Source organism: Oncorhynchus kisutch, linkage group LG29 (genome assembly GCF_002021735.2).
Source record: "Oncorhynchus kisutch isolate 150728-3 linkage group LG29, Okis_V2, whole genome shotgun sequence".
NCBI lineage: Eukaryota > Metazoa > Chordata > Actinopteri > Salmoniformes > Salmonidae > Oncorhynchus > Oncorhynchus kisutch.
Window position 1 is genome coordinate 13,259,743 of NC_034202.2, and position 16,117 is coordinate 13,275,859.

Genomic DNA, 16,117 nt, shown 5'->3' on the forward strand with positions numbered 1-16,117 from the left:
AAACACAATGTAACTCCAAGTCAATCACACTTCTGTGAAATCAAACTGTCCTCTTAGGAAGCAACACTGATTGACAATAAATTCACAGATGAAAGCAGGTTCACACTGAGCACATGTGACAGACGTGAGTCTGGAGACGCCGTGGAGAACGTTCAGTCATGGTGTGGGGTGGCATTTCTTTGGGGGGCCGCACAGCCCTCCATGTGCTCGCCAGAGGTAGCCTGACTGCCATTAGGTACAGAGATTAGATCCTCAGACCCCTCCTAATGCAAGACAATGCTAGACCTCATGTGGCTGGAGTGTGTCAGCAGTTCCTGCAAGAGGAAGGCATTGATGCTATGGACTGGCCCGCCCGTTCCCCAGACCTGAATCCAATAGAGCATATCTGGGACATCATGTCTCGCTCCATCCACCAACACCACGTTGCACCACAGACTGTCCAGGAGTTGGCGGATGCTTTAGTCCAGGTCTGGGAGATCCCTCAGGAGACCATCCGCCACCTCATCAGGAGCATGCCCAGGCGTTGTAGTGAGGTCATACAGGCACGTGGAGGCCACACACACTACTGAGCCTCATTTTGACTTGTTTTAAGGACATTACATCAAAGTTGGATCAGCCTGTAATGTGGTTTTCCACTTTAATTTTGAGTGTGACTCCAAATCCAGACCTCCATGGGTTGATTTCCATTGATAATTTGTGTGTGATTTTGTCAGCACATTCAACTATGTAAAGAAAAAAGTATTTAATAAGAATATTTCATTCATTCAGATCTAGGATGGGTTATTTTAGTGTTCCCTTTATTTTTTTGAGCAGTGTATAATGTGCACCCAGGGGGGGCCCCAGAACCGAGTTTGGGAAACCCTGCTTTAGTGCCTTGTTGCAAATGTTTCCTTCTTTTCACTTTGGTCAATTAGGTTAGTATTGTGGTTTAACTACAATGATGTTGAGCCGTCCTCAGTTTTCTCCCATCAAACTCTTAACTGTTGTCGTCACCATTGGCCTTTATGAAATGAGCGGTTTCCTTCTTCTCCGGCAACCGAGATAGGAAGGACGCCTGTGTCTTTGTGGTGACTGGGTGTATTGATAACTTCACCATGCTCAAAGGGATATTTGTCTGCTTTTGAAAAAAATATATGCCCTACTTTGCAAGGCATTGGAAAACCTCCCTGGTCTTTGTGGTTAAATCTGTTTGAGATTCACTGCTTGACTGAGGAATTACAGATAATTGTATGTGTGGGGTAGAGATGGGGTAGTCAATCAAAAACTTAAACAGGGGCTCCCGGCATCATATGGGTTTGGCAGTCATTGTAAATAAGAATTTGTTCTTAACTGACTTGCCTACTTCAAGGTTAAATAAAAAACACTATTGCACACGGAGTCCATGCAACGTAAGAACATCTTTGCTCCTGAACTTTAGGCTTGCCATAACAAATGGGGTTGAATCAAGACATTTAATTTTAAAAAACATAATTCCACTTTGACAATATGGGCCAGTGACATTTTAAATGCAGGCTATGATAAAACAATGTGGAAAAAGTCTATGGGTATGAATAATTTCTGAAGGCACTGTAAATACTCCTGTGAGGGTGTTTGCTGTGCAAACATGAAAATCGGGTCAAGAACATGCATGTGGGCATGCAGTACTTCTGTTGAACATATTGTAGAAGTGGCGGTATCAGTCATTAAATGTATATCAATTGTATAAAAGATGTGTTCCAATGTGTAATTTCCATGAATCTGTAAACTGCGTCGCACTTCGGGTGTCTATCACTGTAGTGCTTACACACAGACAAACTTTGCAAAAGTTTCTTTTAATTCATAAACATTAATATAAAAAGGTGTTCCTACACACCAATCAATTTGTGACATTGCATGGAATTAGGATTGTTCTGAATTTAAAAAAAAAAAGGCAGAATTTGGCTCATATCAGTGCATCAATAAAGTCATGAAGACAATCAAGTTTGATTTGTGAGATTATTTCTCTCTCATTGCGGTTAACGCTGCTTCTCAGGTTGTAGCCCCACAGTGGCTGTCAGCTCATACCCCTTTGTACTCATGTGCACAGTAACCTGTAAACAGAGGCTCAGCTGGTATACCACGCCTAGTAGAGCAAGAGAAGACAGATAGAAGGGGGGGGGAAGAGAAAAGACAGGAAGAAAGAGGGTGTTACCAAAAGCTTTGAGAATGACAAATGTACATTTTCAAAGTCTGCTGCCTCAGTTTGTGTATATACTCCAGAATGTTATGAAGAGTGATCATATGAATTGCAAAGTCCCTCGTTGCCATGCAAATGAACTGAATCCCCCCAAAAACATTTCCACTGCATTTCAGCCCTGACACAAAAGGACCAGCTGACATGTCAGTGATTCTCTCATTAACACAAGTGTGAGTGTTGAGGAGGACAAGGCTGGAGATCACTAATGCTGATTGAGTTCAAATAACAGACAAAGCTTCAAAAAGGAGGGTGGTGCTTGGAAACATTGTTTTTCCCCTGTCAAACATGGTTACCTGCAAGGAAACACGTGCCATCATTGCTTTGCACAAAAAGGGCTTCATAGGCAAGGATATTTCTGCGATCAAGATTGCACCTAAATCAACCATTTATCGGATCAAGAACTTCAAGGAGAGAGGTTGTTGTGAAGAAGGCTTCAGGGCGCCCAAGAAAGTCCAGCAAGCGCCAGGACCATCTCCTAAAGTTGATTCAGCTGCGGGATCGGGGCACCACCAGTACAGAGCTTGCTCAGGAATGGCAGCAGGCAGGTGTGAGTGCATCTGCACACACAGTGAGGCAGACTTTTGGAGGATGGCCTGGTGTCAAGGGCAGTAAAGAAGCCACTTCTCTCCAGGAAAAACATCAGGGACAGACTGATATTCTGCAAAAGGTTAATTTCTCTGAATCCCCTTTCAGGTTTTTTTGGGCATCCTTCAAAAAGCTTTTCCGGAGAAGACAAGGTGAGAGCTACCATCAGTCCTGTGTCATGCCAACAGTAAAGCATCCTGAGACCATTTATGTGTGGGGTTGCTTCTCAGCCAAGGGAGTGAGCTCACAATTTTGCCTAAGAACACAGCCACGAATAAAGAATGGTACCAACATCCTTCGAGAGCAACTTCTTCCAACCATCCAGGAACAGTTTGGTGATGAACAATGCGTTTTCCAGCATGACGGAGCACCTTGCCATAAGGCAAAAGTGATAACTAAGCGGACAGGACTCGGGGAACAAAATATTAATATTTTGGGTCCATGGCCAGGAAACTCCCCAGACCTTAATCCCATTGAGAACTTGGTCAATCCTCAAGATGCGGGTGGACAAACAAAACCCCACAAATTCTGACAAACTCCAAGCATTGATTATGCAAGAATGGGCTGCCATCAGTCAGGATGTGGCCCAGAAGTTAAATGACAACATGCCGGGGCAGATTGCAGAGGTTTTGAAAAAGAAGGGTCAACACTGCAAATATTGACTCTCTGCATCAACTTCATGTCATTGCCAATAAAAGCCTTTGGACACTTATGAAATGCTTGTAATTATACTTCAGTATTCCATAGTAACATCTGACAAAAATATCTAAAGACAATGAAGCAGCAAACTTTGTGGAAATTAATATTTGTGTCATTCTCAAAACTTTTGGCCACAACTGTATACTTGAGTCAAGAGTTTTTTTTGCCTCAAATCTTATAATAAGCTACATAATTAAATAGAACAGTACGTTTCTCTATGGGGGCAACTTACTGGACCATGCGACAGCGGTGCTGGATCAGACGACTATAAGCATCGTTTGTGTCTTTCACATCCTTGTCACTCCACAACCGCTCCCCCACAGCACTGGCACGGGGCCTGGGGATAGGAGGGAAACATCTAACATTACAGACAGTGCAGTGTAAAATGGATGGAGAGGAAAGGTATCTTCTAAGATTTTTTTTTTTACATTTGGGTTTGTCTGCAGCGTACCAGAGTCTGGGGGTCAGGTTGGTAGCGTCCACGTATTCCCCCCACAGACAGGCCTCTCCGCCGACCACCAGCTTCTTCTGAGCATCTGTGCCTGGGTTCACAAGGTCAAATGTAATTCAGGGGTCAGGAGGCAATCACACAGAAAAGTTTCTGTCTGCCCCATTCTGCATTTAATCTTTAAATGATGTGAATGGAGTTATTCATTCTACTACTTCAGTCAACAGGGTTGCACAGAAACAAAAACGCATGACCATCGGATCACAAGACAGAAGTGGATGGCTTTTGGCACAGAAGGCGTTTTCCCTGTTCAGGCTCAGAGCAGGTGGGTTGGACCTTAGCGGACTCGTATGACACAGGTCTATCAATTTAGAACAGCATGGTTAGGGCAAAGTCTTCCTTTATCACAAACAATAAAAGTCAATGTATTGGTCCTTGCTGCCCTAATGTAAATATACAGGGAGGTTTCTTCTTCGCGACCAGTCGATGTAAAATATAAAACTCCAACCGTAATTTTTTTTTTTTTTTTTTTTATCACACAGCAAAGAGTAGTATTTTTTTCAGAAATAAAGCATCTGCCTAAAGTGTCCAGATAGACACACACACCATTAAAGTCCTGTGGGTCTGCCTTGTAAGCGGCCTGCCAGTCTTGGCCGTAGGAGATGCGGTTCAGGTACCAGGGTGTGGAGAGCAGGGCCTGGTAGCCTGATGCTGTGACCCTTGCCATCTCAGCCTGGTACTGCTGCTGGTTGCCTTTCCACACGTGGATTAGCGTGTCTGCCTTCAGCTACATACAGTAGACACACATCACATACTGTAGATATACATGCAAAGTGTGATTGAGGAGTATCCTTAGTATTTAGGTGTAGTATTAGTACTACAAGTATTTTTTTTGTGGGGGGGGTGAAGAAACTTAAAAAGAAGAAAGAATATGCCACAGGAGAGCCCTCCATGGATAAGCGTGCCTCTGGGTACATTCAAGACGCAAAACAAAGTTGTAGAGAAGTGACAAATTGAAGCTGTCCCCTTGCAAGATGCTTCCAGTGAGGTGGTCTTCAACACATGGGTGTCTCTCTTTTCATGGTGGGGCATCACAAAACAAAATGGAGTAAAGTTCTGAAGTTGGCTGGATTTGTAAGGTTTTACATCAACTTGTTGCTTACAATGTTCAACATGTTACAGTGTTGCTGATCTTGAATGTACCCCAAAATAAGAGCAGCGCTGTGAAGCCATGAATCATGTACGCCAAGTGAACATGCAAGAGTTGTCAGGGCTAGTATCTGGAAAGCCAAACGCGCTGCAGCAAGCAACAATGATCAAATCAAGAAGTTCAATGTCCCAGTACAAACCAAACAAGACAGACATAGGCCTCAACCTAGACCAGAACCTAAATGAATACCAAGCAAAGGCAATGCACAGCCCTAACTGGTTTACCCAACAACAACCTCCAGCTTTACCATGAACCAAAGCTGGATACAAAAAAATGTGTATGTCAGGTTTACCGTGCTGGTCTAAAACACACACACAAAAAAAAAAAAAAAAAACTCTATACACTACAACTTTGGTCCAGAGAGCAGATGTTTCAATATGATACTGCGGTGTAATATTCAAGTGCAGACCTGTTGAATGAAGTCATTCAAATTTGAAAGGACAATTTTTGCATTTTCAACCACGGCAATGTTAGTCCAAAACTCAGAGCTATTCCAGATCTCCTAGAACCCGGTCCTCTTTTTTTTTTTTTTTTTTTTTTTTTAAAACACTATCTGATGAAGATGACATATTTTTTTTATTAGGATCCCCATTAGCTGACGCCATAACGTCAGCAAATCTTACTGGGGTCCAACAAAAGGGAGGTGTCTGATGAAGATAACTGACCATTGAAGCTGAGTGGCTCGACCTTGTAGTACTTCTGCCAGTCCTGTCCGTAGCTAATGTAATCTAGGTACCAGGGGGCGGAGAGGATGGTGGTGAAGCCCGCCTCCGTCACCTTCTGAAGCTCCTCTTCAAACTTGTTCCCCATCCACACATGCACTACTGTGTTTGACTTCAGCTGCAAGTATTACACTGACATGTTACTCAGAAAGCATGTTTATTATTTGCGGCTGTGGTGGTCAGACATTGGTTTGAAATAAATGTATTCTAATACTTTCAGCGCTAGCTTGAGTCTGCCTGGAGTGCCAGATGGGCGGGATTTGCAGTTCTGGGACTTTTCTATTGGTTTATTAAGCCAGGCAAGCTCAAAAACAGGCACAGATAAATACATTTTTTCAGTATTTGAAACACAGGTCTGGTGGTGGTTAGGAGATAGTATTAGCTTTTACTTTGTTACTCTAACAGGGGAAAAAAAATATATAATAATATTATACACACATATATAGAAGCCAAGCCATGAAGCCACATGCACTACTATGTATGTAAATACCAGGTAAGAAGTGAATAAGGTACAGTTAAAGTCAGAAGATTATACACCTTAGCCAAATACATTTAAACTCCGTTTTTCACAATACCTGACATTTAGTCCTAGTACAAATGCCCAGTCTTAGGTCAGTTAGGATCACCACTTTATTTTAAGAATGTGAAATGTCAGAATAGTAGAGAGAATGAATTTTCTTTCAGTGGGTCAGAAGTTTACATTTACTCAATTAGTATTTGGTAGCATTGCCTTTAAATGGTTTAGCTTCCCACAATAAGTTGGCTGAATTTTGGCCCATTCTTCCTGACAGAGTTGATGTAACCGAGCCAGGTTTGTAGGCCTCCTTGCTCGCACACGCCTTTTCAGTTCTGCCCACAAATGTTCTATAGGATTGAGGTCAGGGCTTTGTGATGGCCACTCCAATACTTTGACTTTGTTGTCCTTAAGCCATTTTGCCACAACTTTGGAAGTTTGCTTGGGGTCATTGTCCATTTGGAAGACCCATTTGCAACCAAGCTTTAACTTCCTGACTGATGTCTTGAGATGTTGCTTCAATATATCCACATCATTTTACTTCTTCATGATGCCATCTATTTTATGAAGTGCACCAGTCCCTCCTGCAGCAAAGAACCCCCACAACATGATGCTGCCACCCCCGTGCTTCCCGGTTAGGATGGTGTTCTTCGGCTTGCAAGCCTCCCCCTTTTTCCTCCAAACATAACAATGGTCATTATGGCCAAACAGCATTTTTTTTTTTTTCATCAGACCAGAGGACATTTCTCCAAAAGTATGATATTTGTCCCCATGTAAAGTGGCAAACCGTAGTCTGGCCTTTTTATGGCGGTTTTGGAGCAGTGGCTTCTTCCTTTCTGAGCGGCCTTTCAGGTTATGTCGATATAAGACTCATTTTACTGTGGATATAGATACTTTTGTACCGGTTTCCTCCAGCATCTTCACAAGGTCCTTTGTTGTTGTTCTGGGATTGATTTGCACCAAAGTGCATTCATCTCTATGAGACAGAACGCATCTCCTTCCAATTTTTCCTGAGGTCTTGGCTGATTTCTTTAGATTTTCCCATAATGTCAAGCAAAGAGGCACTGAGTTTGAAGGAAGGCCTTGAAATACATTTGACTCAAATGATGTAAATTAGCCTATCAGAAGCTTCTAAAGCCATCACATCATTTTCCAAGCTGTTTAAAAGGCACAGTCAATTTAGTTTATGTAAAATTCTGACCCACTGGAATTGTGATAGATTTATTTCTCTTATAATTCACTGTCTTTAAACAATTGTTGGAAAAATTACTTGTGTCATGCAAAGTAGATGTCCTAACCGACTTGCCAAAACTATAGTTTGTTAACAAGAAATTTGGTTGAAAAACGAGTTTTAATGACTCCAACCTAAGTGTATGTAACCTTCCGACTTCAACGATAACTGAAGATATTTTGATCATAGAAATATTAGAATTTCACTTCAGAAAATGAGTCTGATTTCTAAATATCAAAGAGGCTGCTTTTCTCTCTGCCTGTGCTAATAAATGCTGCTGCTGTTACCTTAACTCCATTGTCAATCACCTCCTGCCAGATCATGTAGCCCTTGTTGGTAGTGGTGACAATATCCAAGAGCCTATCATGTGACAGAAAATAACCACATGATAATATGAATAATTCATCTTCGGACAATGGAGTGGGACATTTTTTAGAATATACGGAAGTTAGTGTTTTTTTTTTTTATAGGTTGGCCGAATTACTTCATTTGCTTCACTTTAAGGCCATGTCTAACTGAAGCCACACACCTCTGAATGTAGAAAGACTCCAGCTTGCTGTAGTCCGTCCCAAAGCCTTGCTGCGCCATGAACTTCTGGATGTCTGGGTTGGACTTCCTGTGGATCACAGAGGCAGAAAGTAGTGTTTTTATTGATGTGCTTGATGTTGGCGGAGACAGCCCACAGTACCGTTTTCATTTCCATTGACTGTCAAACAAGCCAGAGTCACATGGCTGTTGACAACTGTACCTTTGTAGTGGATAAGGAGTCTGTGGGTCAGTTGGTGCTGAATATTTAGACTTTGATTATGTAACGTTTGAAAGAAATATCTGCTAGGGTCTACTAGCAATGACTTATGTGGTTGTTTCTCCCTGCTCAACATAGTTGTTATATGCACCGATTGCCAGTCACCCTGGATAAAAGTGTCTGCTAAATTACAAATATAAAATGTCCTTATAAGCCTCTCACCAGCAGCTGAAGTCAACCTCGTCTCCTCCTAGATGGATATAGGCGTCAGGGAACACTGTGCTGACCTCCTTGAAGAACATGGCCATGAAGTCATAGGTGGTGTTGAGGATAGGGTTGACCGGTCCAAACGAGCCAGAGGGGCTGGCTCCAGAGTAACAGGGGGTCAGTAGGTCCTTCTGGCCTGGAAAGGGGGCATGAGAGAGGAGCAGATAAAACCAATGCAATATCAGGTAGCTGCATATTTCAATTCGTACAAAAACATTATGCAAATGTGCATGTCTAAAAGGACAAAAGACTACCCTGACCCCCTAGATATAAACCACTTGATACAGCCAGAGGACTTTCATCTGAAATAACCCCTAAGTGACCCCACACTCACCTTTGCCCCATGACTGAGTGTGTCCAGGGGTGTCAAACTCAGAGACGACACGAATGCCCCTGAGGCGAGCAAACTCAATGATCATCTTCACGTCAGAGGGCGTGTACACATGCGTGTACGGGTGGTATGCTCCCTGCAGAAAAAAACGATACATCAAAACAAAAGCTGTCATACACAAAAGGGAATCATTATATACATATGGATATGCATTGAGTAGTTTATACCTTTACAACTTTGAAATGACTGATTTGTTGTAAGCAATACAGTGATAGATCCACCAAGACCACAAGGCTTGTGACACTCCCACCATATACTTTTCAGCATTACATTTTTTTGCCATATGACCTTTGCCCATCTGGTCTTTTCAGGTGTGTGAAAGCTGTAGGTATAGCAGCTTAAATGGGACCAGGCTATTGATAACAACGTCTGCCTACCCACTCACCTGCTGGCTCAGCTGTGGGAAGGTACGGCTCATGTAGGGGAAGGAGGGGTCATCTACTATGTGCCAGTGGAACACATTGAATTTGTTCCACGCCATTGCTTCCTGTGTGTGGGTAAGGGGAGAATGAGGTTGATGATGACATTATGTTATGTAATGTTATGCCATTAATATACAAATTAATTTAACCATAACAACAACCAAGTGAACTGAAATCAGAAATCACATGTATCATCCTCTAACCAGATTGGCTAAGATGACTTTGATGGGCAGGAAGTGACGAGAGCTGTCCAATAAGAGGCCTCGATGTGTAAACCGTGGAAAGTCCTGGATCTCTGTCCTATTGATGCTTTTCTGTGAAAATAAAACAAAGAAATTGAAAATTATCCATTAAAAAAAATAGAAGTACCATTGAAATATTTCTACAATTTAATCAATTTGATTAATACTTCTGAGGCAAAAACCACAATGTGGAATTGAAAATAGCTTGCTAAGTTGCTGGGAACTGAATTGCCAAATGCGTTTGATGCATTAGAATGACTTGGAATAGAGCTACTGTAAACCAGTAAGGTAGGCTACTTCCTCCATCATGTGACTTGTGTTCAGGCGAGGCCTCTATTCATATGGCACTCATGTCAACTTACTGCTCCATATTCATCCTCATACACCAACTGGCTAAAAGTCTCCAGACCTGGTAATAAAAAGTGACACACATAGACAATGATTAATCAACAGAATCACAGAACAACCACAACAGGATTGTAAGCACATGCTTTACAACACACTGTAAACATCTTGGATATGTATATAGTCTCAAATCTAATCAAATCAAAGTTTATTGTAATCTGCACAGGATACAGTGTAGTGTTGTACACAGTACAATGAAATGCTAACTTGCACGCTTTCCTCTCAGTACGCAGGTATGAATTACAACATTTCCTGTAGCTTTCAAGGTCAAGACACAAGATGCTATGCAACGCAACCACAGAAGTTGCACAAGCGTTATGAAAACAAGTGAAACGTTATAACAATATAGGTATGTAAATAGAAGAAGGCCTCACAGGTGTGACCAAACTTCTTTCAAGACTATAAACATAGCAAAAAAAGTATGTGTGTCTAGCATAAAAGCCATGACCCCTACCTCTCAGCGCGCCCCACACCTTAGGTGCTTTCAGCACAGCAACAGGAGAGTCCACCGAGAGTTCGTCTGTGGACAGGCAGCAGAAAGAAGACTGTCAATCCTATGGTTGTTCTTTAAAAAAAATTACAAATCTGATAATGCCCACTGATTTAAATTGCATGCATATGTCACTGTTACCCATCTAGGTAAGTGGAGGTTTCTTCTTTGATGAGTAAGTAAATGCATGTTAGTTTCTCTTTTTTAGTCTGGGGCCTTAAGACACAGCTAAGACCAAACTTGCACTAGTGGTGTGCATTCATGAAACAGTAGCTAAGTGTCTTAACAACAAAGACCCGGTGGTCTTATGCCTACTGACCTATTATCTTCCAAGACATTCTAGGTAATCTTTCTCTGTCTACTGGGGGATAATACCTTCATAAACACTGATGTAGGATGACGAGACCCGGGCCTCAATCCCACTGGGAAGGCCCCTCGACTATACTATTTGTATTTACCCTGCTAGAGTCCCAACCTTGCAAACTTGGGTCTGAATTCAGAGGAAAAGCGCTGATCTCGGAGCAGGTCTCCCTGTACATATAATCATATTCATTATGATCTAAAAGGGAAATCTGATCCTATATCAGCATACTCCGAGATGCTTTGTGAATACGGTACCTGGCTTAGAGCACCAACAAGGAAGACAAACATCATGCCAGGGCACTCACATGACTCGTCAGATGTCACACTTGGGTAGTTGTCACACTCAGAGTCAGCTGATGTGATCCACACCTGTAACTCAGACACAGAGGCAAATGCCTTCTTTTTGTTTTGCCCTTGCATTCTGGAAATGGGGAATATGTATTCGTCATACCTGCAGGACAAGGAAGTAAGAACAAACCAGTTCACGTGACTATGTGAAAAAACGGGGAATTTCTGTGCATATAACACATTCAACATTCATATAGCACACAACGTTTTTCAGAAGTAGGCTTTCACTTAAGTTGTATTTTAATACAATTTAACTAAAACGTGAATGATTTCAAATTTAACAGAGCCAACGCCAAACAAACATTTACATTACAGTAGGCCTGTCTTTGAAAATACGTAGGCGGCTATTCATTCACAATCACATATTACCTTCGATATGCATTTTGAAGAAGGCTGCAGCTCGCACCGGAAGACGATTCTTTCGCGTCAACTATCTGGAAACTAACACCGCTGAGTTTGAATGCTACAGTTGACATTTGGACTTTCTGAGGCAACGGCCAGAGAGATCCATACTGAGAATCGCCCAGGGTAGGCTCCTCGACATCTTTATAACCATAATCTTGCGTTGCCCGGCAGACAACAACAGCAAGTAATAATGTTGTAAACTTCAGCGTCGCGATCATGATGTACAACTACTGTATTGCCAACTACCAGTCAGCTGACAATTGGCGAGACAGTGGGGGTGTTTTGGTAATATAGCCTGGAGAGGGCGGGGCTTAAAATCAATGCGGAAATGTTAACTAACAAATCAGAACATTTCATTTTTAAAAATGTATTATTGAGCAAAAACCGTAAAACAATATATAATGTGATGTATTCGTGAACGCATAGTGTAATTGTTTGTTAAATTCATATATGCATAAAACAATTTATTCAGGTTATTCCTGAGAGTTAAAAATGTCCTCAGTCAGAGACCGAGGCTATTTATTTTAAATACTTACTAACTAATGTCGAGAATATCTGCAGAAACACACCACACCATGATTAGATATGTTAATTTTCATAATTGCTCTCATTCTCACCAGATGGACCGAAGACTTATTGCCACAGAAATACATTAGGGAACAATAAGCAAATGGACAAAATACATAATAGACAGGTTGAAAGGTAATCTTATGACAGTTCTTATGGTCACATATTACCGGCTGCCTAAACAAACGAATGCTCGATGTTCAGCTATAAAGACTTTTGACTCCTTGCTCATTGAACTTTGCAGGCTCAACCCTCAAGCGTGAATTTTGTCCAGCAAGTGGCGTTGTTGTCATTTAAATAAGTGATTCACAAAATCATTGGTGATGATGACGTTTCAAAGTTGTTTCCGTATCATTTAGTTTTTCATTCATCATCGATATCTCTTCATTCAAAGACTTAATCATGGACACTCTTAATAACAGTTGTGGCTGCTTTGCGTGATGTATAAGTGTCTACCTTCTTGCCCTTTGTGCTGTTGTGTGTGCACAATGATTTTTGTGCCATGTTTTGTGCTGCTACCATGTTGTCATGTGTTGCTGCCTTGCTATGTTGTTGTCTTAGGTCTCTCTTTATGTAGTGGTGTGTTGTCTCTCTTGTCATGATGTGTGTTTGGTCCTATACTTATATCTAATATTTTTTTTAAATCCCAGCCCCTGTCCCCCAGGAGGCCTTTTACCTTTTGGTAGGCCATCATTGTAAATAAGAATTTGTTCTTAACTGACTTGCCTAGTTAAATAATACATAAAAATAAATAAAATCTCCACATTTCACCATTTCTAACTTGATTTGGGAGAATTTGATCAGACAAGATCTTTCTACAGTTAAGCTTTTTAAATGTTGTCAATGTTGCATGCCAAGTAATGTACAGTATATACATCTAAATCATATCGTGCTGTGGTGTCTGTACAATTTAACAAATATGAACTAATTTATGCTGTAAGGCCCAGGCATGCAAAATGTATATTCCACTTAAAGTAGCTGTCCAGTGTTTCAAGATTTCTATGAAATATGATCTATAACTATTTACAATATGAGTGAAATGGTTTTCCTTCCCCAAAAATGTAATTATTCTAAAAGAGCCAATGCTAAACAAACATTATTTACAATGAACAATTCTGATATATTTCATATTTTCAATGATATGTACGATATTTAACTGTCTTAAACTTCTATTTTGTGTGTCTACGATATTGAAGTGTATCAACATCGACCTCTTGGAATATAATATGTTTGGAATATTACATTACTCCTGGATGCATACCCAGGTGTTTGTACTTTGATACTGATTATAAGATGTCTTTCATTTTGCTTATAGAAAGAACTCTGATGGCCATTAACATAGTCTAAAATGTATTTGTTAGGACACTGCAGAATATTGCATCACCTCATATTTTAATTTCTGATGCAAGGATATGTCCTTGTTTTCATGCTTGAGAGTTGATTCTACAAACTTCAAAGAGCAAGGTGTCTAAAGCAGTTTTTCTGTGTTTGAATGGTGTTGCCATACCCCAACAACAGTTTAGTTTAGTTTATTAATTCGACCATTTAAAAAAAACAAGCACCGAGGATAACACACAATAAAGTCTGGGACTTATTTTCCGTTGTGGTCCTCTTGAGACAAGATGGCTATACAAAATCGAACACAGTATGGCAGTGAAATAATAAAACAAAAACATAAAAGAACATCTATCTCATCATTCCAGTTACATCAAAGGGGTTATTCATATGGGCACAGAGGACATCAAACATATTTTTAAAGCTGTCCAGAGAGGACGTTGTTTTTATAGGCAGAGGCAACTCATTCCATTCTGAGGCCTCAGTATACAAGAAAAGTACCTTTTCCAGCATTACTCTTGAACCTGTATAAGCAGCAACACCTGCTCTGGTGCTGTGATTGTGTGCATCCCTAACACGAGGAAAGTAATCACTTAGATATCTGGGCGCAGGACCATAAATACTCCTGTAAACCAAACCTAGTCTAATCTGGGACACACTAGCCTCAACAGGCAGCCAGTTTAGTTCCTGAAAGCAGCTCCTGCCTATGTGAGTATGTGGACTCACCTTCAATACTACCCTGATCTTATTCTGGGCTATCTGGAGCTTCCTCTTCATAAGTTTAGATAAGCCCCCAAACCAGGAAGTACTAGCATAGTCAAAATGGCATTGAATGAGGGCAGTAGCTAGCACTTTCATGGAGTCCTTATCAAGCAGCTTTTCTAACCAAAAACTTAGTCCTGGCATTAACCTTCCCTAGCACCTTATTGGCCATGTTCACACCTCCCAAGCTTCCATCAAGGATACATCCCAAGTAGCTAACAGAGGTTTTAGTAGTCAGCACCTCACCCCCTAACTTCACTCTGATTTCAGACAACCTACATAATTTAGGTCTGGATCCAAAAATAATTTCTTCAGTTTTCCCTAAGTGCAGAGATAGCTTATTATCTCCATGCCATTTGCTAATGTTAGTAAGCTCTGTGCTAAGTATACTCTCCAACATAGTTTTACTTTTGTGAGACACCAGAAGTGTAGAGTCATCCGCATAAAGAAAAAGACGGCAAGAACAAGCATCTTTCATATAAATTAATATACAATAAAAACAGCAGAGACCCAAGCACGCTTCCCTGCGGAACACCACAACTCATTGGTTTAGCCTGAAACAGTGAACCATTAACCACTACTACTTGCTCCCTTCCTGATAAATAGGACTTTATCCAGCCTAGAGGGATACTGCTTAACCCCAGTGGCTCCAGTTTGGAGATTGGGAGACAGTGGTTAACTGTATCAAAGGTCTTCTGTAGGTCAAGCAGTACCATACCACAGAGATTCCCCTCATCAATCTCTTTCCTGATGAAGTCAGTCAAGTAAAGTAGACATGAATCAGTGGAGTATGTTTTTCTAAAACCCGACTGAAAATCATACATTAGACCCTGTTTGTTAACATATTCATACATTTGCTCATGTATAATTCTCTCCAGGATCTTTGATGTTACACAGAGGATAAATACAGGCCTATAATTCCCAGGGCCAGATTTGATCCCCTTCTTATACAGAGGTATAACTTTAGCTTGTTTCATGTCCCTGGGAAAGGTGCCTTGTTCAAGAGAGAGATTAACAATATGCTTAATACAAGGGCCAATTTGCTCAGCAGAATCTATTAGAAACATTGCAGGAATATTATCCAGGCCTATGGCTTTGGAGCATTTAAGCTCTGCCAGCATACTGACTATTTTGACTGTTGCTACCTTTCCAAAAGAGAAAGAGTTTGGCTGAACCCCTAACTCTACATAATACTTATGAGCTGATTGGCCAGCTCAGCCAATGAGATGTCTCTACAAAAAAACACGATGTTCATTATTTATGAGGAAATAGCAGCATTATTTTTAGTTTGAGGTGGGATTTTTGAAGAGTTTATTTTCTAATTTATGCTTTGGCCACAAATACAAATATAGGACAAGTCAACAACATTAGTTGGGACTTAACAGATAAGCTTTTAAGAGTGAGATTTTCACGGGACACTTACCCACCCCCCAACCCCAAACCACATTCTGCGGCTATGCACAGGTATGGAGTGCATTCAGTCAAAGAGAGGCCTGTATGAAAAAAAGCGTTATTCTTATCGTCCTCACCGTGTACACCTTTGATATGTGCCTACGGTAATTAAATGTATCCGTATGGAATTATTGCCATTATTTTATATTTGCTGCTATGGGCAAAGGACCAAACCAAAGATCGACATAGCAAAGTGCAGGTGAATATTTGCAATCTCACGCCTGTGCTAATCTTTCATGGACAGATTCAGTGTGTTAATTGAGGAGCTGACCAATTACACAAGACTTCAATTCTGGGTT

At 41.0% G+C, this 16,117-nt stretch overlaps 1 protein-coding gene across 4 annotated transcripts; it reads right to left on the bottom strand.

Annotated features, from left to right (window-relative positions):
• Positions 1-1,792: 1,792 nt before the first annotated feature.
• Positions 1,793-12,019, bottom strand: hexb (hexosaminidase B (beta polypeptide)). 4 transcript variants are annotated; one of them, XM_020465536.2, is made up of 14 exons: positions 11,667-12,019; positions 11,255-11,400; positions 10,551-10,616; positions 10,054-10,100; positions 9,653-9,763; positions 9,413-9,514; positions 8,971-9,103; positions 8,592-8,772; positions 8,154-8,240; positions 7,912-7,984; positions 5,823-5,997; positions 3,951-4,041; positions 3,732-3,836; positions 1,793-2,101 (listed from the first exon to the last, which is right to left on the bottom strand). In XM_020465536.2, exons 1-14 carry the CDS (start codon positions 11,918-11,920, stop codon positions 2,038-2,040), a joined length of 1,635 nt encoding a protein of 544 aa, XP_020321125.1. In that variant the 5' UTR covers positions 11,921-12,019; the 3' UTR covers positions 1,793-2,037. The 4 variants fall into 4 exon arrangements, with proteins under 4 accessions (XP_020321125.1, XP_020321124.1, XP_031664912.1 ...); XM_020465535.2 differs by lacking the exon at positions 5,823-5,997 and adding an exon at positions 4,554-4,734 and having other exon boundaries at positions 11,667-11,976; XM_031809052.1 differs by having other exon boundaries at positions 3,732-4,041; positions 11,667-11,976.
• Between the last annotated feature and the right edge of the window lie 4,098 nt (positions 12,020-16,117).

What these genes read in the sequence shown, in the direction of transcription:
- hexb (XM_031809053.1), bottom strand. Translation starts at nt 11,920, where the DNA reads ATGATCGCGACGCTGAAGTTTACAACATTATTACTTGCTGTTGTTGTC. An exon ending in CACTCAGTCATGGGGCAAAG is followed by an intron (nt 8,773 to 8,970) that starts GTGAGTGTGGGG and finishes CCCCCTTTCCAG; the next exon opens with GCCAGAAGGACCTACTGACC. An exon ending in CACCGCTGTCGCATGGTCCA is followed by an intron (nt 2,102 to 3,731) that starts GTAAGTTGCCCC and finishes TTGCTCTACTAG; the next exon opens with GCGTGGTATACCAGCTGAGC.